This window comes from Erythrolamprus reginae, unplaced genomic scaffold (assembly GCF_031021105.1).
Source record: "Erythrolamprus reginae isolate rEryReg1 unplaced genomic scaffold, rEryReg1.hap1 H_65, whole genome shotgun sequence".
NCBI lineage: Eukaryota > Metazoa > Chordata > Lepidosauria > Squamata > Dipsadidae > Erythrolamprus > Erythrolamprus reginae.
This window is the reverse complement of record NW_027248523.1, coordinates 82,501-106,965: the sequence shown is the minus strand read 5'-3', so window position 1 is coordinate 106,965 and position 24,465 is coordinate 82,501. Positions and strand designations below refer to the sequence as shown.

At 43.9% G+C, this 24,465-nt stretch overlaps 1 protein-coding gene across 1 annotated transcript in view; it reads right to left on the bottom strand.

Annotated features, from left to right (window-relative positions):
* Nucleotides 1-9,644: 9,644 nt before the first annotated feature.
* Nucleotides 9,645-24,465, bottom strand: part of LOC139155810 (extracellular serine/threonine protein kinase FAM20C-like) — a 79,213-nt gene continuing 64,392 nt past the window's right edge. Inside the window, exons 6-10 of the mRNA XM_070731097.1 lie at nt 19,949-20,129; nt 18,490-18,599; nt 15,577-15,658; nt 13,802-13,861; nt 9,645-12,858 (exon numbers count right to left, since the gene is read on the bottom strand). Coding sequence (XP_070587198.1) covers nt 12,603-12,858; nt 13,802-13,861; nt 15,577-15,658; nt 18,490-18,599; nt 19,949-20,129 — 689 coding nt within the window. The 3' untranslated portion in view covers nt 9,645-12,602. The remainder of the gene's footprint in view (nt 12,859-13,801; nt 13,862-15,576; nt 15,659-18,489; nt 18,600-19,948; nt 20,130-24,465) is intronic.

Genomic DNA, 24,465 nt, shown 5'->3' with positions numbered 1-24,465 from the left:
TGCAGGATTCTCTCGGTCCCCAGCCCAGGAGAAGAAATACTTTATCATTCTGCAGGTTGGGCAGAGGGCTAACCCAACTTTTGAAAAGGAAAAGGAAGCCAGATGGCAAAGATGAGAAATGGTGGTAGCACTATATTTATTTTATTTATTTATTCATTTGTCCAATACACAAATACATAGGAAGAAAAATAGACATGTAGTAATATATATAAGGGTAAAGTGAACTTAGAGGATGTTGTGATTCAGCCTGAGGCTCCTCAGGGAACGGCTGGACCTCTGCCGGATCCATGCCCAGAGGAGGAGGACAGTGAACAGGAAGGGGAGGACCAGGCAGACGGGGGGAGAGGAACGTCAGGAAGAGGAGGAGGGAGAGCAGCCAGAGACCCCCGGGGGGGGGCTCTCCCCAGCTAGTAGCCTGGATTCATTGGATGAAGACGCACAGGCTATAATAGACATGAGGCAGCGACGTGCAGCTCAAAGACGGGGCCAATTAGAAAGGTATTTCCATCCCTGAATTGGCAACAGCTGGGTTTGGGTGTGGTTCTCCTCAGCAGGGTTGAAAAGGCAGGCCCGCCCTTACAGTCTTGTGGAGAGTTATCAACTAGGAGTCCTGTGACCTTGCTTCGATTCTCGGCGTCTCTGATCTTGGCTTGTGGCCTAGAAGTCTGGAAGACTTGGGGGAGGCGTGGGTTTTATTATCTCCAGCGTTGTTTTTGCTAGCAAGAATCCTGTTGTATTGCCTGGCCTTCGTGAAACCTCTGTGAAGCTTCATAGTGTTCCTGTCTGTAAGAACAGTTTTTGTTACCTGTGTTTGCGTTGAATTATATAAACTGCCTTTGCTTTTTACCAGTGTGTCTAGATACTCTTTTTGGTTGGTGTTGGCGTCTGGGGGGACCCAGACAGAACAGAGGAGAGGATATATGAAAGAAAGAAAATATATATGATAAGTGAGAGAAAGGAAAGACAATTGGACAAGGGATGAAAGGCACACCAGTGCACTTATGCATGCCCCTTACTGACCTCTAAGGAACCTGGAGAGGTCAATCGTGGAGAGTCTAAGGGAGAAGTGATGAGGGTTAGGGGTTGACACAATTGAGTCCGGCAATGAGTTCCACGCTTCGATAACTCAATTGTTGAAATCATATTTTTTACAGTCAAGTTTGGAGCGGTTCGTATTAAGTTTGAATCTGTTGCGTGCTCTTGTGTTGTTGCGGTTGAAGCTGAAGTAGTCATTGACCAGTAGGACGTTGCAGCATATGATCTTGTCGGCAATACTCAAATCGTGTTTTAGGTGCCGTAGTTCTAAGCTTTCCAGGCCCAGGATTGTTAGTCTATTTTCGTAGGATATTCTGTTTCGAGTGGAGGAGTGAAGGGCTCTTCTGGTGAAATTTTGTATTATATAATGATATAATACAAAATTTACTTACTGTTTAGATTTTAAACATATCGAACTTTATTTTATGAAGTAGGTGATATATTATGAATAGGTTTTTTTTTACTAAAGAGATATATATAGAGAGAACTTTTAATTAGCTATATGATACAATATTAAAATTTTGATAAACGAGATCTTATTATTCTTTGCATTGATGTAACTTTTTATAGTAAGATGGAGAGGAAGAATTTTTACATAGATTTTTAAAGAATTGATAATGTTGTGCAAAATGAATAGAAAAAATTAGATGAGGAGAGATAAGAGCCTTCATTGAGGGAGTAATAAGAAAAGTTTATATATGATTGGTTTTAAGCATCGCTGTTGTGTTCATAACTATATATATATTTTTGCTTTATATTGGAGAAAAAAAAATATTATACTGGAAAAAGGGGAGGGAAAGACAGAATCCAGAAGAAAGAAAATGAGAAAATTGATCTTGCTGCAGTTGGGTCTTTCTTTCTTTCTTTCCTTCCTTCCTTCCTTCCTTCCTTTCTTTCTTTCCTTCTTTCTTTCCTTCCTTCCTTTTTCTTTCTTTCTTTCTTTCTTTCTCTTTCTTTCTCTTCCTTCCTTCCTTCCTTTCTTCCTTTCTTCTTTCCTTCCTTCCTTCTTTTTTCTTTCTTTCTTTCTCTTCCTTTCTTTCTTCCTTCCTTTCTTCCTTTCTTCCTTCCTTCCTTTCTTTCTGTTCCTTCTTTCCTTCCTTTTTCTTTCTTCCTTTCTTCCTTTCTTCCTTTCTTCCTTTCTTCCTTTCTTCCTTTCTTCCTTTCTTCCTTTCTTCCTTTCTTCCTTCCTTCCTTTCTTCCTTCCTTTCTTCCTTCCTTCTTTCCTTTCATTCTTTCCCTTCCTTCCTTCCCCCCTCCCTCCCTCCCTCCCTCCTTTTTTCTTTCTTTCACACGGGCAAAAATTAGGAGATATGTAGTCAAAATAACATTCCTTTCTCTGAGAGTCAAGGTCACTCTACCCTGCACCTGGACGGGTGTTTCTGGGAGACATCTCCAGTTGGGACGGTGCATTGATTGGACAATGTGATGGACAGATGGGTGCTGGGGCAGGGTGCTGAACTCTAACCACTGTGCCACCCAGCTCTAGATTGACAAAGGGAGGCTTCCATCCCATGAAGTCACAGTGCCCAGTTCATTTATCGGCCATCTCTGACGCTTGTGTTGCTTTCCCTGTCACTCACCATTTTCCAAAATCTATTTCCAGGGATGGGAGACTAAACCTCTCAATCCAACAATGCTCCAGGTTAATCACTAGGGGGAGCTAGAGCCTCGTTCAAGGATCTGCAACCCACAGCTCTGGAGCCCCATGTGGCTCTTTTTTCTCTCTGCGGCGGCTCCCTGTCGCTCAAAATATGCGGCGGCACATAATTTATTGAGCTTTTCGACCCATCTTTTTGGGAGGGAGTTCAAAACGTTTTTGTTGCATGCAGAAATAAAAATGTGTTTTCTCTGTCGTAGGCCATTCATTTCATAAATGCAACAGGCTATGGTTATTTTTAAAAAAATAGGTAGCATAAAGATAGAAAAATGATAGAAGCAGGATTATCTTTCTTGTGTTTTGTGTTCAAATCTCATGGGCTCAAGGTTGACTCACCTTTCCATCCTTCCGAAGTGGGTAAAATGAGGACCCAGATTCTTGGGGGCAGTTTGCTGACCCTGTAAAACCACCTACAGAGGGCAATATGTAAGTGCTATTGCTATCCTCCCTCCCTTCCTCCTTTCCTTCCTCCCTCCCTTCCTCCTTTCCTCCCTCCCTCCTTTCCTCCCTCTCTCCCTCTCTCCTTTCCTCCCTCCCTTCCTCTCTCCTTTCTTCCCTCCCTCCCTCCTTTCTTCCCTCCCTTCCTCCTTTCCTCCCTCCCTCCCCCCTTCCTTCCTCCTTTCCTCCCTCCCTCCCTTCCTCCTTTCCTCCCCTCCCACCAGCATGCCTGCCTGCCTGCCATGATTAAAGTGAAATATTGCAGGCTGATTCTGCCCACAGCCAGGTGTTCAAATCTCACCAGGCTCCAGGTTGACTCAGCCTTCCATCCTTCTGAGGTGGGTAAAATGAGGACCCAGATTGTTGGGGCAATGCAATGATGAGGGCTGTCAAGCATTATGAAGCGATATATAAGTCTGCTATAAGTCTGCTTCCTTGGGAAGGAAGGAAGAAAAGAAGGAAAGGAAAGAAAGAGGAAGGAAGGAAGGAAAGGAAAGAAAGAGGAAGGAAGGAAGGAAGGAAGGAAAGGAAAGAAAGAGGAAGGAAGGAAGGAAGGAAAGGAAAGAAAGAGAGAGGAAGGAAGGAAGGAAGGAAGGAAAGAGAGATGAAGGAAGGAAGGAAGGAAAGGAAAGAAAGAGGAAGGAAGGAAGGAAAGGAAAGAGAGAGGAAAGAAGGAAGGAAGGAAGGAAGGAAAGAAAGAAAGAAATGAAAGAAAGAGGAAGGAAGGAAGGAAGGAAAGGAAAGGAAAGAAAGAGAGAGGAAGGAAGGAAGGAAGGAAAGAGAGATGAAGGAAGGAAGGAAAGGAAAGAAAGAGGAAGGAAGGAAGGAAAGGAAAGAGAGAGGAAGGAAGGAAGGAAGGAAGGAATCCATTGTGGTGCAATGGTTATAATGCAGTGTTGCAGGCTGACTCTACATTGCCCCTGCCAGCAGTTCAATCCTGACTGGCTCCAGGTCGACTCAGCCTTCCATCCTTCCGAAGTGGGTCAAATGAGGACCCAGATTGTTGGGGGCAAGAGGCTGACTTTGTAAACCGCTTAGAGAGGGCACAGTGAAGCAGTATATATATATATAGTTCTTGCTATAAGAAGTAACTCTTTCCAAAAATCATTCCAGTTCTTCTGCTAGAGCTTCAGACCCTTTTAACCACCAATATTGCAAACAGACGGAAGGGAAGCTGGCATTTCTCAACCCATCGTCCTGGCTCCAACTGCAGCTGCTTCGGTCCCTCCTGGAAAATTTGGAGAGGCTGCAAGACAGCAGCGTCGGAAGAGACATCTGGAAACATCCTCCGATGGAGAAACTCCGCATATGTTCAGCTCTTCTTTTCCCTCTCTGGCAATTGAAGGCGATCTGAGGGCTGAGAACATCATAATCAGAAATGGAAAGTTGCTTTTAAAAATGTATAAGCAGAGGACTTAAGGGCCGCTAGCCTTCATTCATAATTCACCAGTGCTTATGTGGAAAGAGGACTTGATGCAGGGAGGGGTGGGTTTGTCTGTTTGCATACAAGGTAAATGCATTTTAAGCCCCCTTTTTTTTCATTCTCCATGAATATATGATGATCTTGAGTGGAGTGGAGCTGAGAAAGCACAGCTTCTTTTCCTTCTCCTCCTCCTCTTCCTCCTTTTCCTCTTCTTCTTCTTTCTCCTCCTCCTCCTCCTCTTCCCTCTCCTCCTCTTCCTCCTCTCCCTCCTTTTCCTCTTCTTCTTCTTCCTCCTCCTTCTCTTCCTCCTCCTCCTTTTCCTCCTCTGCCCCCTCTTCCTCCTCCTCTTCTTCTTCTTTCTCCTCCTCCTTCTCTTCCTCCTCCCCCTTTCCTTCTCCTCCTCCTTCCTCCTCTTCCTTCTCCTTCTCCTCTTCCTCCTTTTCCTCTTCTTCTTCCTCCTCCTTCCTCCTTTTCCTTCTCCTCCTCTTCCTCCTCCTCCTTTTCCTTCTCTTCCTTTTCCTCTGCCCCCTCTTCCTTCTCCTCCTCCTCCTCCTCCTCTTTTTCTCTTCTTCTTCCTCCTCCTTCTCTTCCTCTTTCCCCTTTTCCTTCTCCTCCTCTTCCTCCTCTGCCTCCTCTTCCTTCTCCTCTTCCTCTTCCTCCTCTGCCTCCTCTTCCTTCTCCTCTTCCTCTTCCTCTTCCTCCTCCACAAAGACATAACAATATTTATATACATGATAGTAGTAAGAGAGAAACATTAGGGCAGGGGGCGGAAGGCACTCTGGTGCACTTATGCACGCCCCTTACTGACCTCTTAGGAATTGGGAGAGGTCAACAGTGGACAGTCTAAGGGGAAAATATTGGGGGTTAGGAGATGATACTACAGAGTCTGGTAGTGAGTTCCATGCATCAACTACTCGGTTACTAAAGTCGTATTTCCTGTAGTCGAGTTTGGAGTGGTTTACTTTGAGTTTGTATATGTTGTGTGATCATGTGTTGTTGTGGTTGAAGCTGAAATAGTTGTTGAAAGGGAGGACGTTATAGCAGATGATTTTATGGGCTATGCTTAGGTCATGTTGAAAGCAACATAGTTCTAAACTTTCTAGACCTAGGATTGAAAGTCTAATTGCGTACGGTATTCTGTTGCGAGTGGAGGAATGAAGAACTCTTCTAATAAAGTATCTCTGGACATTTTCGAGAGTGTTGTTGTCCGAAATGCGGTGTGGGTTCCAGACTGATGAGCTGCATTCAAGGATGGGTCTGGCAAAAGTTTTGTATGTTCTGGTTAGTAGTGTGAGATTACCAGAGCAGAAGCTACGTAGGATTAGGTTAACAACTCTTGAAGCCTTTTTGGTGATGTTGTTGCAGTGGGCTTTGGCATTTAGGTCATTGGATATGAGTCTTCCAAGGTCTTTTAACAAGTGAGGGTTGTCTGTAAGGTCTTGTCTATTCAGCTTGTATTTGGTGTTCTGATTCTTTCTGCCAATGTGTAGGACAGAGCATTGGTTGGTTGAGATTTGGAGTTGCCAGATGTTTGACCAAATGTAATGAGAAAAAGTCCCACCCTTCCAGAAAATAAAACAAAACAAAATTGCGGCTCTGAAGACTCATGCATCCCAAAAAAGCCCTTCATGGCACCGGACCAGATTATCTCAGGGACCGCCTTCTGCTGCACGAATCCCAGCGACCAGTTAGGTCCCACAGAGTGGGTCTTCTCTGGGTCCTGTCAACTAAACAATGTCGCTTGGCGGGACCCAGGGGAAGAGCCTTCTCTGTGGCAGCCCCGGCCCTCTGGAACCAACTCCCCCCAGAGATTAGAATTGCCCCCACCCTCCTTGCCTTTCGTAAGCTTCTTAAAACCCACCTCTGCCGCCAGGCATGGGGGAACTGAGATATTCTTTCCCCCTAGGCCTTTAAAGTTTTATGCATGGTATGTCTGTATGTATGTTTGGTTTTACAATAAGGGTTTTTAACTGTTTTAATATTGGATTGTCATATGCTGTTTTACTACTGTTGTTAGCCACCCCGAGTCTGCGGAGAGGGGCGGCATACAAATCCAATAAAATGAAATAAAATAAAATCAATCAAAAACTGCATGGAGAGGTGGTGGGAATAATCCGCCTTACTGGCTTTTCAAACCCCTCCCTGGTCATATTTCAAGCGTTTTCGCCCCTTGGGACTTCAATACCTCCGTTTACAAACTTTAAAGGCTGGGTGGATGTGGGGGGGGGGGAGCAGGACCGAGAGGGGATCCCCAGGACGTGAAAGAGGGCATTGATTCGGATGCTAAATGCAGTTCGGCTCTGCAGGTTTCCACCCCATCTGTTCCCCTCGCTGCTCTCCTGCACGTATCAAACAGAGAACGTCACTCACCACTCGTAATTAAAAGGGCTCCTGCAACTGGCAGCCTGTTCAGTTGAGCTTCTGGACCCACCCACCCCCTGGACTTCGCTTCTCTTTTTACATTTTTAATTACAGGCAGGCCTTGACTTATGACCATCGGCCTTTTGTCCTTCCGAGGTGGGTAAAGTGGGGGCCCAGATTGTTGGGGGCAAGAGGCTGACTCTCTGTAACCCACTTAGAGAGGGCTGGAAAAGCACTGTGAAGTGGTATATAAGTCTAAGGGCTATAGATGACCTTCCTTCGTTCCTTCCTTCGTTCCTTCGTTCCTTCCTTCCTTCCTCTCCTTCCCTCCCTCTCCTTCCTTCCTTTCCTTCTTCCTCCTTCGCTCATTTCTTTCTGTCTTTCTGTCTGTATGTCTTTGTTTCTTTCTGCTTCCTTCCTTCCTTCCTTCCTTCCTTCCTTCCTTCCTTCCTTCCTTCCTTCCTTCCTGCTAGCGAAGCAATCTTCCCTTTGCCTGGTTCTTTCATTGCTGCTTCCTCTGACATAGAAACATAGAAGAAACATAGAAGTCTGACGGCAGAAAAAGACCTCATGGTCCATCTAGTCTGCCCTTATACTATTTTCTGTATTTTATCTTAGGATGGATCTATGTTTATCCCAAGCATGTTTAAATTCAGTTCCTGTGGATTTACCAACCACGTCTGCTGGAAGTTTGTTCCAAGGATCTACTACTCTTTCAGTAAAATAATATTTTCTCATGTTGCCTTTGATCTTTCCCCCGACTAACTTCAGATTGTGTCCCCTTGTTCTTGTGTTCACTTTCCTATTAAAAACACTTCCCTCCTGGACCTTATTTAACCCTTTAAGATATTTAAATGTTTCGATCATGTCCCCCCTTTTCCTTCTGTCCTCCAGACTATACAGATGGAGTTCATTGAGTCTTTCCTGATACGTTTTATGCTTAAGACCTTCCGCCATTCTTGTAGCCCATCTTTGGACCCGTTCAATTTTGTCAATATCTCTTTGTAGGTGAGGTCTCCAGAACTGAACACAGTATTCCAAATGTGGTCTCAGCAGCATTCTATATAGCGGGATCATAATCTCCCTCTTCCTGCTCGTTATACCTCTAGCTATGCAGCCAAGCATCCTACTTGCTTTCCCTACCGCCTGACTGCACTGTCCACCCATTTTGAGAAATCACTACCCCTAAATCCTTTTCTTCTGAAGTGACAATCAGCTGAGATAGCAAAGCGATTGTCCCTTTGCCTGCTTCTTTCATTGCTGCTCCCTCCGACAATCAGCTGAGCCTTTTTTCCAGCCCTAACAAAGTGCTAAAGAGTTAAGCAATCTTCCGTGCATGGTTAGCAATCCTCCCTTTGCCTGATCTTCTCATTGTTTCTCTCTGAAGAGAGAGAGAGAAGTATTTTAGAAACTGTTTTCTATCCCCAACCAGGGGATAAAAAGCAAGGACTTGGGCTCAAAACCAGCAAACGAATGTGCTGAAGCTGACTAGACTAAGGACTAGCCTGATGAATACCTGGTGGGCAGATTATTTTGTCCCTATTTTCCTCCCCCAAAACTAAGGTGTGTCTTATACTCCAAAAAGTACAGTAAATTGTAGGCTTCAGCCCTGGGAAAGAATACGAGGGTGTTAAAGAACCAGGGTGGCACAGTGGTTAGAGTGCGGTTAGAGCTCCTTGGTGCTAGCTGTAGTTCAGCAGTTCAAATCTCATCATTTTTCTCTCTTCGCTCCTTCCCTTTCCTTCTTTCCATCCTCCATCCCTCCCTTCCTTCCCTCCCTTGCTCCATCCTGCCATCATTCCTTTCTTCCTTCCTTCCTTCCATCCTCCCTCCCTCCTTTTCTTTCCAGTCATCTCCCTCTTCCCTCCTTCCTTTTCTTTCTTTCCATCCTCCCTCCCTCTGTTCCATTCTCCTTCCCTCCTTCCTTCGGAGTCTTCGGAGAGGGGCGGCATTCAAATCTAATAAATTGAATTGAATTCCTTCCTTCCTTCCTCCCCCATTTTAAGAAGAGCTGGGGTGGTGCAGTGATTAGAGTGCAGCCCTGCAGGCTACTTCAGCTGACTGCTGGCTGTAGTTCAGCAGTTCAAATCTCACCCCCGGCTCAAGGTTGACTCAGCCTTCCATCCTTCCAAAGTGGGTCAAATGAGGACCCAGATTGTTGGGGGCAAAGGGCTGATTCTGTAAACTGCTTAGAGAGGGCTGTAAAAGCACCGTGAAGTGGTATATAAGTCTAAATGCTATTGTTATTCCTCCCTCCCTCCCTTCCATCCTTCCATTCTTCCAAGGTGGGTCAAATGAGGACCCAGATTGTTGGGGGCAAGGGGCCGATTCTGGAGGAACCGCTTAGAGAGGGGGTGTAAAAGCACCGTGAAGCGATATATAAGTCTATACCACTTTGCTATTGCTAATTCTCACGTGAAGCCAGAAAAAAACAAGGACAGACTTGGGCAGGCAAAGAAAAAGAAAGATTTCTGCAGTCTGAGAGGCACCATTTGTGTGTGTGTGTGTGGGGGGGGAGCTGCCTGTTCAAGCCAGAGGCATCTGGGTGAATTAATGTGACTTAAGACTCCCCATTCTGGGACAGGCTCAGGCAGGTCAAGGGGGGTGGGGTGAGTTCAAACTCCTGCTTCAAAAAAATGAAAAAAGAAGGAAGAGAGAGAGAGAGAGAAAGAAACAACTCTGGGCGTTGAGCCGGTTTCTGTTGAGACAAGTGGAATCAAAGAGGCCACGTATTTGACATATCTTTATTGCACTGGGACCACACTGCAAACAAATCCACGGAAAGGAGGAGAAAGAAAGGAAGGAAGGAAGGGAAGAAGAAAGAGAGAAAGAGAGAAAGAAAGAAAGAAAGAAAGGCGGGAGGGGAAGGGAGGAATGAGAATGGAAGGAAAAGAGAGAGGGAAGGAGGGAGAGAGAAAGAAGGAAAGAAGGAAGGGAGGAGAGAGGATGGAAGAAGAGAGGGAAGGAGACAGGATGGAAGGAAGGAAGGAGATGAAGGAAGAAGGAAGGAAGGGAGGGGGAGGGTGAAGGGAGGAGGGAGAGAGGAAGGAAGGAAAGGAGGAGGAAGGAGGGAGGGAGGAAGGAAGGAGGAAGGAAGGAGGAAGGAAGGAAGAAGACAGGGAGGAGGGAGGGAAAGAAGAAGACAGGGAGGAGGAGGAGGAGGAAGGAAGGAAAGAAAGAAGGAGGGAGAAAGAAGGAAAGAAGGAAGGGAGGAGAGAGGATGGAAGAAGAGAGGGAGGGAAGGAGACAGGATGGAAGGAAAGGAGATGAAGGAAGAAGGAAGGGAGAGGGAGGGGGAAGGGAGGAGGGAGAGAGGAAGGAAGGAAAGGAGGAGGAAGGAGGGAGGAAGGAATGAGGAAGGAAGGAAGAAGGGAGGGAGGGAGGAGGGAGGGAAAGAAAAATACAGGGAGTAGGAGGAGGAGGAGGAGGAAGGAAGGGAGGAAGGAAGAAGGAAGGAAAGAAAGAAGGATGGAGAGAGAAAGAAGGAAAGAAGGGAGGAGAGAGGATGGAAGAAGAGAGGGAGGGAAGGAAAGAAAGAGAAGGAAGAAGGAAGGGAGTGGGAGGGTGACGGGAGGAGGGATAGAGGAAGGGAGGATAGGAGGAGGAAGGAGGGAGGGAGGAAGGAGGAAGGAAGAAAGAAAGAAAGAAAGAAAGAAAGAAAGAAAGAAAGAAGGAAGCCATAAAATTCTACTGCCGTGGAAAGCAGCTGCTCTTTCCCCCCTTTAATCTGTGTTTTTTTTCCCCTTTAAACTTGGATATGTATATATTTACATCAAAGAAAACTATCAAAAGCAGACTTGAGAAAAAAAGTAGCAGCTCAGCTTCCCCAGTCCAGAAAAGAGAAGAAAAGAGCTGCGACTTTTGGATTGGATAAATAGTACAATTTATCTGTGGTTGTTGGATTGTTTTTCCCCCCCGTTTTGTTTTAAACGTCACTCTGTCAAACCGCATTCAAGTATCCTCGCCGATGCACGGATCGTCCCGCTCTTCTTTTCGACGAAAAAACTGCTTCCCTCCTGCAGAGAGAGTGGTCCTTTCTCAGGTAGCTGGGTGGGTGGGAGTGCTTTTTCTTTACTTAATTATAGCAGGCTCCACCTTGGAATTACTGGCGAGACTGTTGGCCACGAAGGAGCAAAAGAAAAGGAGGCAAACGCCTTGAAAGTCGACGCGAAAAAGAAAGAATTGACGACCACGTTGAAGGAAAACGTCCGTCCCGTGGCCTTCTCCATTCCTGACCCTTCCTCGCCTCCCCTTTATTTAGAGTTTAACCTTTGCCTCCCCAAAAAGCTCACAGTTTCCAAAGGCCTAATTCAGTGATGACGAACCTTTCCCCCCCCAGGTGCCAATAGAGCATGGGTGCGCACTATCGCGCATGTGTGAGTGCCCATACTCATAATTCAATGCCTGGGCTGGGCAAAAACAGCTTCCTCCACTTCTCCAGCCCCGTGGAGGCCCTCTGGAGGCCAGAAATGGCCTGTTTCCCGACTTCTGGTGGGCCCAGTAGGCTCGTGTTTTGCCCTCCCCAGGCTCCAAAGGCTTCCCTGGAGCTGAGGGATGGAAAAATGCCTTCCCCATCCCTCTGGAGGCTCTCTGGAAGCCAAAAACGCCCTCCCAGAGCCTCTGTGCGAGCCAAAAATCAGCTGACTGGCACATACATGGAGCTGAGCTAGGGCAACGGCTCGCATACCAGCAGATATGGCTCTATGGGCCACCAATGGCAACCGTACCATAGGTTCGCCATCACCGGCCTGATCCATTCCCCTCTTTCGCTACCCAAACCACCCACAAACCTAGATTCAAATCTAGGATAGATTCAAAGCAGCAACCCGAGCTGGGATGTCTCTTCTCTGGAATCCTTTTGGAGACCACCTTGTGGGCCATTCCCTTCCTCGTCCAAAGGTAGCCTTTCCCGTTTATTGGGAAGAAGAAGAAGAACAATGCAACATGACCGTCTCCTCTATAAATACAAAATATTAAATAAAGACGGGCTTTCTGTACAAAGGAAAAAGCAGGGACGGAATAAGAAGGTTTGCTCCTGCCGGTGGGTTGGTGAGAAGATCCCGTTTTGCAATAATCTTCCGTTATTTTAATTTTTCCTAATTCGACAAGATTGGTTTGGAAAAACACGCAAATGAGGGCCAAGCGGATTCCATTTCCGCCCGATGCAATCGATTCCAAAATATACGGATGATTTTTTTTTTGGCATTTCCTAACGGATGTTCCCAGCGGTATGTGTGTGTGCCACTTGCATTGGAGGATTGGGAAAAGAGGGCGGGGCATGAAATCACCAGGGGAGGTGGGGCTTGCCAGAAGCTCCGCCCACAGGTGGACTCCAGAGCCCTCGTTGACGATGGGGAATAATTTAGAACCTAAGGCAAGTGAGGCTGGATGGAAATAAAAACAAGAGCAACGACACGGTAGGTGGGTGACCACGTCCACTGAGAACATGTGGATTACCCCGAGGATTGTTTGATGGCCGAGCTACCCGTTATTCTCGGTCTTAATCCGTTGCAGAGTCTACGACGCCTTAGCTACTTGGAGAACAATTAGAAGAGCGGTTTATGAATTCACTGAATTCAAAGGCGGCCTACGCACAGTCTTCCGCGAAGACTGTCGGGATGGTGGCTTGGTCGACGTGTCCGGTCTTTCTTCAGCAGCATTGAAGGAAGTTCTGTCCCGGGCTGGTCACTACCTCTCGGTCGTGATGGTGGTGCTCCTAGGGGAGGCAAAGTCATTCTCCACCACCTTGTTGTAACTTCCTTTCTCTATACAGTCCCTGACGGCCTGCAGGACTATCCGGAGCCTCCGATCCATCGCTTCCAGGTGTAGCTTGTACAAGATGGGGGCGATTTTGTCCTCCAGCAAAGACTGCTCCATCAGGTGGCTGAGCTTGTACTCCTCTTTGGCCAGGAGCTGCAGACGTAGGTAGGTGGACTTCCGTATTCTAGCAGGAAGAAGCAGTTGGAAGGTGAGAGGGGAAACATGGTTGGGCTATGGGTTTTCTGTTTTTTTAGAACTATGTTTGGCAGAACTGACATCTATCTATCTATCTGTCTGTCAGTCTGTCTTTCTCTCTCTCTCTCTCTCTCTCTACCATCAATCCATCTTAATCTATCATCTCTCTCTCTCTCTCTCTCTCGCTCTCCATCATGCAACCATGCATCCATCATTATCTGTCTGCCTGTCTGTCCATCCGTCTGTCCGTCCATCCATCCATCCATCAATCATTTAATCATCTAACCATGCATCATCCATCCATCCATCTATCATTTCTCTATCATCTATCTATCATGTCATCTCTATCATCTACAGCTAACATCCATCATCTATCTATCTATCTGTCTGTCTGTCTGTCTGTCTGTCTATCAATCATTTATCTATCTAATCATCTGTCATTTCATCTCTATCATCTACAGCTACCATCCATCATCTCTCTCTCACTACCTACCTACCTCATCTTTCATCTCTCTCTGACATCTATCTATCTATCTATCTATCTATCTATCTATCTATCTATCTATCATCTATCATCTATCTATCCATCCATCCATTGTGTGAGTATGTCTTGCTCCAACCATCTATCTTTCCATTTGTCCATCTATCCACCCTATCTATCTATCTATCTATCTATCTATCTATCTATCTATCTATCTATCTATCCTCTATCTATCTATCTATCTATCTATCTATCTATCTATCTATCTATCTATCTATCTATCTATCTGCCATCTATTTATCTGAATCTCTATTAGCTCTCGATCTCTATTCAAATCTCTATTCAAATCTCTCGAACAGCCTCCAAAATCCTCTCCCAATGTTTACACTTCGAAATCCTCCCCCAATGATCCCCGTGAAGAGAAGTAAAAATAAATAAATGCCAAACTTACCGACAACACTGATTTAAAGGCACCAAGATAGACAGTTCGTCGTGAGAATATTTCCCAAACCTGCAAGAAATAAGAACACAAGAACCATTCAGGAAGAGAGATACTTTCTGTCTCAAATTCTTGGCCAAAAGTCAGGGCAGGAACTGAATTGACTCTTTAAGGCAATGGTTTTAGTCATGGGCTGGACTTTAAGACTGAAGCCAAAGAGGTGTTTTGCAGGAAACGTGGGCAGGCCTCCGGCCTCACCACAAGACTTCAAAGAAAATATTATTGCTTCTCGTCAACATTCACAGGTCTGTAAAGCAACGGAAAGTCAGACTGGGATCGTAAGAACAGTCATAGAATAGAATAATAGAGTTGGAAGGGACCTTGGAGGTCTTCTAGTCCAACCCCCTGCTTAGGCATGAAACCCTACACCATTTCAGACAGATGGTTATCCAACCTCTTCTTAAAAACTTCCAGTGTTGGACCATTCACAACTTCTGGAGGCAAGCTGTTCCGCCGATTAATTGTTCTAGTTGTCAGGAAATTTCTCCTTAGTTCTAAGTTACTTTTCTCCTAGTTTAATTTCCACCCATTGCTTCTTGTTCTACCCTCAGATGCTTTGGAGAATAGGTTGATTCCTTCTTCTTTGGGGCAACCCCTGAGATATTGGAACACTGCTATCATGTCTCCCCTGGTCCTTCTTTTCATTAAACTAGCCATGCCCAGTTCCGCAACTGTTCTTCATATGTTTTGGGCTCCAGTCCCTTAATCATCTTTTTTGCTCTTCTCTGCACTTTTTCTAAAGTCTCAACATCCTTTTTGCATCATGGCAACCAAAACTGAATGCAATATTCCAAGTGTGGCCTTACCAAGGGCTTATAAAGTGGTATTAACCCTCTGCATGATCTTGATTCTCTCCCTCTGTTGATGCAGCCTAGAACTGTGTTGGCTTTTTTGGCAGCTGCTGCACACGGCTGGCTCCTATTTCAATGGTTGTCCACTAGAACTCCAGGATGCCTCTCACAGTTACTATTGTTTAGCAAGGTACCACATATACTTTACGGTTTTTGTTGCCTAAATAATTCCCTCAACACTGTCAGACTTTCTACTAAATCTGCACTTCTATTCTACTAGTTTTTCTCATCATTCCTATCACCCATTTCCTCCCATGTTGACTGTATGACTGTAACTTGTTGCTTATATCCTAATATTTTAATTAATATTGCTTCTCCATTGCTTATTTGACCCCTATGACAATCATTAAGTGTCGTACCACATGATTCTTGACGAATGTATATTTTATTTTATGTACGCTGGGAGCATCTGCACCAAGACAAATTCCTTGTGTGTCCAATCACACTTGGCCAATAAAATTCTATTCTATTCTAAATGTAGAACCTTATATTTTTTTCACCACTGAATTTCATTTTGTTAGATAGCCCCCAATGTTCAAGTCTGTCAAGATCCTTCTGTATTTTGAGCCTGTCTTTTGGAGTACTGGCTATTCCTTGTCAGTTTGGTGTCATCTGCAAATATGATGAGTTCTCCATCTATCCCTTGGTCCAAATCAATGACTAAGTTGATGGTCCCAACTGTGGTCCCTAAGTGAGGACGACCTATATAGATTGTGGAATTCTGAGCTAGAAAAACTAGTGCTTTGGTTAAGTGACCTAATGGGCATATTTACATCTTTTTTTAGTCAAAAGAAAAGTGGTGAAGACTATGCCAGAATAAAAGAAGAAAGATTTAAGTAGGAGCAACCAATTCCATCCCTCCTCTCCCATAATTACCCTCTTCCATTGTCTAGGTGGATAATAAAAGTATTATTTCCAAACTTCTCAAAGGTCTCGTAGTGGTGTCGATCCATGTTACCTGTAAAGAGGAGGGAAAATAAGAAAAAAATAATAATGTTTAGCGGAATGTCATGTTGGAGATCTTAAGCAAATCACAAGGGAACAATTTGTAAAACGGTTTCTGTTTGATTTTTTTGAGCTTTTTTATAGTTAATTAGGCATGCTGGTTTCAAAACTGTAGTTAGTTTTCTTCTACCGCGTCAAGTTTTTTTCCTCTACACCTTATATATAATATATATATGAGCCGCAGTGGCGCAGCAGGTAGAGTGCTGTACTGCAGGCCACTGAAGCTGACTTGTAGATCTAAAGGTCAGCGGTTCAAATCTCATCACCGGCTCAAGGTTGACTCAGCCTTCCATCCTTCCGAGGTGGGTCAAATGAGGACCCGGATTGTGGGGGCCATAGGCTGGCTCTGTTTAAAAAAAGTGCTATTGCTAACATGTTATAAGCCGCCCTGAGTCTAAAGAGAAGGGCGGCATAAAAATCAATCAATCAAACAAACAAACAAACAAACAAACAAACAAACAAACAAATATAGTTAATTTAGCAACATGAGCATCAAATTGCATTGTTTACATAGCCATCTTGCTAACATCCCAGAAAATCTGTCCACAGTCAGTGATGAGTGATTCCACCAAGATTTGAAGGTCATTGAGGTACAGTATCAAAGTAGATGGGATGTACATAGGATGGCTGACTTGTTGGAGCATCAAGCGAGAATGTCCAAAGATACTTCACCAGAAGAGCCCTTCACTCCTCCACTCGAAACAGAATACCCTACGAAAGCAGACTATCAATCCTAGGTCTTGAAAGCTTGGAACTACGTCGCCTAAAACACGATCTAAGTATTGCCCACAAGATCATATGCTGCAACGTTCTACCGGTCAATGACTACTTCAGCTTCAACAGCAACAACACAAGAGCACGCAACAGATTCAAACTTAATATTAACCGCTCCAAACTTGACTGTAAAAAATATGACTTCAGCAACCGAGTTATCGAAGCGTGGAACTCATTACCTGACTCAGTAGTGTCAACCCCTAACCCCCAACATTTTTCCCTTAGACTATCCACGATTGACCTCTCCAGGTTCCTTAGAGGTCAGTAAGGGGCGTGCATAAGTGCACCAGTGTGCCTTCCGTCCCCTGTCCAATTGTCTCTCCTTATCTCATTTATCTTTTCTTCCTTTCAAATTTGTTCACATATACTTTTATATCTTTTCTTCTATTTGTTTCTTTAGTTATATTACTACCTATCTATTCTCTTCAATGTGTATTATGTATTGGACTAACTACCTAACTAACTAACTAACTAACTAACTAAACAAACAAACAAACAAACAAACAAACAAACAAACAAACAAATAAATAAAACACTCCAGAAAAAGCTATAAGCAAAATTTTGGACTGTGCAGAGATGGATATGATGACAAGAAGGCTGAATGATCAAGAAGAATCTGATTTTTATATTATTTGGAATAAAGTTTATACATGGATAGATAAAAATAAAATTAAAATTAAGGTTACGAAAATTGCATGAATATATCTAAATGTTACTTATATCTTTTGTTGTTGTTGCTGTTGGTTTTTCTTTTTTCTTTTATTATTAACTCAACCCTATGTTTATTAGAATATGTAGACAAAATTCTTCTTTTCACTTAAAATATTATGTTGATTTAAAGACTTAAGAATATATCCTTTTTTCTCTATTAAAAATTGACTTCAAGGAAAGAGGGGTAATTGTAATTGTACTATGTGTTTTAAATCTTTGTGAGTTTGTATGTCTTTTTATGGAAAAATTAATAAAGTATATTTTTTTAAAAAAGCAATTTTTTTTACTTTAATATGTATAATTACCATTCGATTAAAAAACCCCAACTATTTGTATGAACCCAATTTAACTTGCAGTAACTATTATAGCCTTTGAATGAATAAAATTATTCTTTGTAAACAGTATATTTGGCAAGTTTTGACTTGACTTTCCTTTATACGCACAATTTGTATGACTTTTGAGGGTAGTTTAAAAAGTTGACATGATAAACACAAAATGTGGTTATTTTTGGATCCAGAGGTCAAAAGTTATTTGAAAACAAGGCACAGATTTAAGACAATGAAATTGATGTTCCCCAGCGTTATAATATACAAACACAGAACATAGAATAATAGGCTTGAAAGGGACCCTGGAGGTCTTCTAGTCTATCCCCCTGCTGGAGCAGGATATCAAGCACCATTCTGGCTCTCCGATGCCTTTCAGGGTGAAACAGGGCTGCCTTGCGATCCTATATCCCATGATCAAAACCAACCTAGAACAAAGAGGAAGTTTCCTGACAAAAGAATTGGTCAAGAGAAGCCTTCGGAAGTTGTGGATCCTCCAACAGAAGAGATTGGACAACTGTTGGCCTCAAATGGCATAAGGTCTCCTTCTTAGAGCAGGGGTTGGACTAGAAGACCTCCAAGGTCCCTTCCAACTTGGACATTCTTCTATTTGCATCACCTTAGAAAGTCACTAATGTTGCGCTACTGCGAAATAAGCCAAAACAACAACTAGCAGCAAAATTATACACATTCTAACAATGGAATAGAATAGGGTAGGATAGGATTGAATTGAATCGAATTCAGAAGAGAAGAGAATGCAGAATAGACTAGAACAGAATAGAATAGAATAATAATAATAATAGAGTAGAGTAGAATGGAATAGAATTGAATTCAGAAGAGAAGAGAATGTCGAATAAAACAGAATAGAATGGAATAATAATAGAGTAGAGTAGAGTAGAATAGAATTCAGAATATTGCTCTGAGAATTGCCCAAATTCTAAGAGCACTACCCCATTTCAGAAGGCGACAAACATACCCATCAGAAAATCAAATATGGTCATGTCCATTATATCTAAGATCCTGGTTCCCCGGTCGTAAGGTGGCGTTTGCTTAACCTCTTCGCAATATTCTGGATCAACTTCCCACCTGGATTAGAAGAAAAAAAAATACAGATTGGGAAGTTTAGCCACCAACAGTTCTCTCCATTTCCCTTTCCTCCTCCTCCTCCTCCTCCTCCTCCTCCTCCTCCTCCTCCTCCTCCTCCTTCTACTACTACTACTTGTTGTGGTTAGCTCTGGCCCAGCTCCTGCCCCAAGGACTGTGGATGTGGGGGAGACATCCACATGCTGCAGGCCTGTTTTGCTCCCGGTGGAATCTGCTGATGAAGGCTCCTCTGACCAAGAAGACATGAGTGACAGGGAGGAGGAGAGTATGGCAGACAGCTCAGAAGGAGATCAATTCTCTCGCTCCTCCTTGGATTCAGAACAAGAGTTAATGATACAGCCACGCATGCGGAGAGCGATGCATAGGCAACAACAACTGAGAGATTATTATCAAAGAAAATGAGGCCACCTGTGGTTGAGTGGGGCTGTGGTCATTAGTGAGGCTGCTATAAAGAGCAGCCTGTGGGTTTGGCCATTGTGGAGGATTATCTGATCGTTGTGTTTCGTGACTGCTTTACTGACTTTGACCTTTTGTGTGCTGATTTCCCCCCGCTTTGAAACTAAAGCAGAGCAAAGTGTGTGTCACTTTGTGAAAGAAGAAGGACTGTGAATTGCCTCACAACTGCAAGCTAAGTATTACAGAACTGATAAGGGACTTGTACAAATTACCAGTTTGTTTGGAGACCAGTGTTCTGTGCTATACCAAAAGAGGGCTTGGTTTAATTGAATTTTCATTATAAAGAACATTGTTTTGAATTTTCAAACGTGTGTGTGTCTGCAATTTGTACCTGTGAATTTTTGGGAGGAGTCTACCAGAGAGCCCAACAAAACAACTGCTGTTACTACTACCTACCCTACCCTAGCCTTATTGTCTTGTCCTGTCCTTTCTTCTCCTCCCCTCCCCTCCTTTCTCAATGAATAAATTAATGCCAGGGGGAAAAAGCAGGGAAAATATTATTTCTCCCAAACCTGCAATATAAGTGCAAAATAAAGTTGTATTCTAGTTTAACAAGTGGTAAAGTTTTATCCAAGCTGCCTGGAGATTGTTTGGTTTCAGATTTTAGAACCAACCCGGCAGGCACACCATCTGGGTTTTAATGAACGCCTGGGCTGTGCAGATAAAGCCGACATATCTCAGACCAGCCTCTGCTTTTGTGTGTGTGTGTGTGTGTTCTTCCCACAGTGTCTCTTCTGCATTTGGCAAACTGATGCCTTCGTTCTGCTCAGCGGCGGTGGAATTAAAACCTGGGCAGGCAATGACGGAGAACTGACAGCTTGGCGCGTGGGGTTTGCAGCCAAAGCAGCGGGCTGGCTCTTCCCTGTAACACTTACTCAGCTTTCTTGCGTTTATGGTAGGAACGTCGCCAGGGGTTCCTCCAGGTTTTCCGTTTGGCTAAAGACAAGTCGGGCAAGAAGGCCGCCATGGAGCCTTCAATCTGGTCCGGTTTGCCGCAAAGCGCATGCTCGGTCGAACAATAGTAGGAGCATTCTCCGTAGAAGCAGATGTTGTTGGCTGCGGAAAGAAGGAGAAACATGGTGGACAACTGAGATGGGTGGAAGAGAATATTTGTGGCTCAAGGTTGAACGATGGGGATCTTTGGTGGTCTCTGAGCTTGGTTGGGTTTTGTGGATGCTTCATGACCCAACGAGGGAACATCATCAGAGCTAACTGCAACAATATCGCCAAAAAAGCTTCTAGAGTTGTTAACCTGATCCTATGCAGCTTCTGCTCAGGCAATCTCACACTACTCACAAGAGCCTACAAAACTTTTGCCAGACCCATCCTAGACTACTGCTCATCTGTCTGGAACCCATATAACATCTCAGACATCAACACCCTTGAAAATGTCCAAAGATACTTCACCAGAAGAGCCCTTCACTCCTCCACTCGAAACAGAATATCCTACGAAAATAGACTAACAATCCTGGGTCTAGAAAGCTTAGAACTACGGCAGCACAAAGCTAACAACTTCAGCTTGATGATGGTGAATGTGATTTCACCGAAACGTCGCATAGACACTCAAAATACTACACGGGATAAAACCCGAACTCAGAACAATCTATCTATCTATACACATACACACACACACACATATACATATACATTTATATTTATATATGTATGTATGTATGTACATATATATAACTACAGCATCTTACAACTCTGCATACTTAAACCAGAAAGTAAAAAACATCACAGTTCTATCATATCTTCCTTTCATACACCAATACTCATTGTCTAACGTATAGAGATATACGTATCATTTTCTTTTTGCAATTCCAAAAATTTAACAAGTCTTATTCATCCTAGTAATAATAATTGTGGCAGCAATATATCCCCAAAACAATGTTAATTATCAATTATATATTACCATTGTCTGCAAATTCTCATTTAGATTACCTCTATACTACTTATCTTGTTTTGTTTTATTTTTCTTGTCCAACCAATTGAGTAGTTTCTCCCAGATTTTGTAAAAATCTGTTTCTTCCTTCTCTTTTATTTGCATCGTTAGCATATTCATCTCTGACGATTCCATTATGACTATTAAATTAGTGGGAGCTGTTTATTTTTTTGGGGTCTATTTAAATAAGGGTTTCTCATCTGATTATTTATAAAAAAAACCCACACGATCTTCCAATGGTCATATTGTTAAGGTCATATTTTTTTCCAGGGTTGGAAAGGGTGATTTTGCGACTTGCTTGAAAACTGGCTGACAGGCCTAAGTCGATTGTTGGATTTTTTCCCCTCCTGTTTCTCAAAATCAGCTTCTTCAACAGTTGCTGACTCAGAGAAACGAGTGTGAGCTGACTCCGCTTTCAAGGTGGCACCGCACGGCGTGAAAACCCTGCCAGCAGCGAGGAATCTGTGAATGAGGGCGAGTTGCGAACCAACTGCCATTATTTAAGCTCCTGCGTTGTTGGTTTTTCTTCATTGCTATAGATGGCTCCATGCCAGGGGTGGATTGCTACTACTGCCGCCACCGGCGCACTCCATGTGGCAGCTTTGACTGCATTGCGTGCTCCTTCGGGACCGTCTTCTGCCGCACGAATCCCAGCGACCGATGAGGTCCCACAGAATCGACCTTTTACTACCAGGCTGTGCATTTTGTTTCAATATCTTTCAGTGCAAATTGTTTGGAAACTTCAGATCGGGCAGAATGCAGCTGCGAGAGCAGTCATGGGCTTCCCCAGGTATGCCCATGTTACACTAACACTACGCAGTCTGCACTGGTTGCCGATCAATTTCCGGTCACAATTCAAAGTGTTGGTTATGACCTTTAAAGCCCTTCATGGCATCAGACCAGAATATCTCCGAGACCGGTTTCTGCTGCACGAATCCCAGCGACCGATAAGGTCCCACAGAATCAACCTTCTCCGGGTCCCGTCGACTAAATAATGTCGTCTGGCGGGACCCAGGGGAAGAGCCTTCTCTGTGGCAGCCCCAGCCCTTTGGAACCAACTCCCTCCGGAGATTAGAACGGCCCCCACCCTCCTTGCCTTTCGTAAGCTACTCAAAACCCACCTATGTCGCCAGGCATGGGGTAACTGAGTTACCCCCAAGCTATGGTACATTTGTGTATGGTATGGCTGAGTTGTATGGTTTTAATAATGGGGTTTTTATGTGCTTTTTAAAAATATTGGATTTGTGATATTGTATTCTGTTGTAAGTTGCGCCGAGTCCTCGGAGAGGGGCGGCATACAAATCTAATAAATAATAATAATAATAATAATAATAATAATAATAATAATAATAATAACAACAACAACAACAACAACAACAATAATAATAATAATAATAATTATTATTATTATTATTATTATGTCAGTACAACACAGCAAACGAGATCACTATGCTGGATTTCGTATTTCATCACCAGTCGGACGCTTCCCAAGCACCCAGGACTGCGTGATGTAGCGGCGAATTATGTTTGCCGATCCCAGTAAAGCGTCCTTTTGCAATTGACAGGTGGAGATTTTGTCAATTCCGATGGTTTTCAAATGTCCGCTGAGATCCTTTGGCACTGCGCCCAGCGTGCCAAGGACCACTGGGACCACTTTCACTGGCTTATGCCAGAGTTGTTGCAGCTCGATTTTTAGATCTTTGTATTTCACTAATTTCTCTAGCTGCTTCTCCTCAATTCTGCTGTCTCCTGGGATTGCGATGTCAGTGATCCATACTTTCTTTTTCTCCACGATCACAATGTCTGGTGTGCTATGCTTCAGAATTCGGTCAGTCGGAAGTCGGAAGTCCCACAGTAGTTTTGCTTGCTCATTTTCGACCACTTTTTCGGGCTTATGATCCCACCAGTTCTTTGCCACTGGTAAATGGTAGTTCCGGCACAAGTTCCAGTGGATCATCTGTGCCACAGTATCATGTCTATGCCCCCCCAAAACCCCCATAAAATTGAACACCCCTCTCTTCACAATCGCTTAGCAAGATTAAACCTCGGTCCCGATTGCGTTGGTCGTAAGTTGAGAGCTGTTTGTCTGACGTGAGTTTCCATCGCATTGGAAACAATCCCTTCTCTCTCTTTGCGATAAATGTAAACAGTTTTCTCACTATTCTTTCTTTCCCGACGTCAGAAGAACCTGGGGGATGTAAATAATCTGGAAAAAAAAACCCCCAAAAGATTCTAATCTCTCTTTCTCCTTTCAAGTAAGTGAAGCAAAGCTGCTATTGACAATTTCCCAGAAGGGGGCGGGAATTAGGGGGATGGAAATCCATAAACCTCTGTGATTGGTCAAGGGGAACAAAAGTCCCCAGGACTCGCATTGATTTTGGCAAATGATTATTTCAAAAATTACAGCCGGGGCTATTAAAGTTTCTCTCCCACCTGAGTGCTAGCAAATCATTCCTTCACGCCATTCTCTAAGAAGAGCGGAGATCTAGCGGAAAGTAGAAATGCGTTTGAAGAAATGATGGAGCTATTTCCATTCGCTGTAGTTTGTACGTAATGTTTGCCTTCCTTCCTTCCTTCCTTCCTTCCTTCCTTCCTTCCTTCCTTCCTTCCTTCCTTCCTTCCTTCATCTTTTTCTCCCTGCCTCCTTTTTCTTCTCCATCATCTTCCTCTCCTCCTTCCCTCCCTCTCTCCGTTCCTTCCTTCCTTCCCTCCCTCCATCCCGCTCTCCATTCCTTCCTTCCTTCCTTCCTTTTTTCCTTCCCTCCTTCCTTCTTTTCATCCTTCCTTCCTCCATCCATCTCTTCCTCCATGCCTTGTCCTTTTCTTCTCCCATCATCTACCTCTATTCCCTCCCCTCTTTCCTTCTTTTCATCTTCCCTCCCTTCTTTCCTTCCTTCCCTCCCTCCTTCTTTTCATCCTTCCTTCCTCCATCCCTCTCTTCCTCCCTGCCTCGTCCTTTTCTTCCCCATCATCTTCCTCTTTTCCCTCTCCTTTTCCCTTCTTTTCATCCTCCCTCCCTCTCTCCCTTCCTTCCTTCCTTCCTTCCACCCCTCCTTCTTTTCATCCTTCCTTCCTCCATCCCTCCCTTCCTCCCTGCTTCCTCCTTTTCTTTCCAATCATCTTTCTCTCTTCCCTCCTTCCCTTTCTTTCTTTCCATCCTCCCTTTCTTTATCCAGCCATTCTTTCTTTCTTCCTCCCCTCCCTCCTACCATCCTTCTTCCATCCCTCCCTTCCTCCTTTCCTTTCCAATCATTTTTCTCTCTTCCCTCCTTCCCTTTCTTTCCCTCCATCCTCCCTCCCCCTTTCTTTCCCATCATCTCCCTCTCTTCCCTCCATATGACACCTACAAATTACACACAGGCACACAAAAATATGCATTATCTACTATATAAACTGTATGTGTTGTATGGTTTTAATTGCTGGGGTTTTATATATATTTTTTCTTTA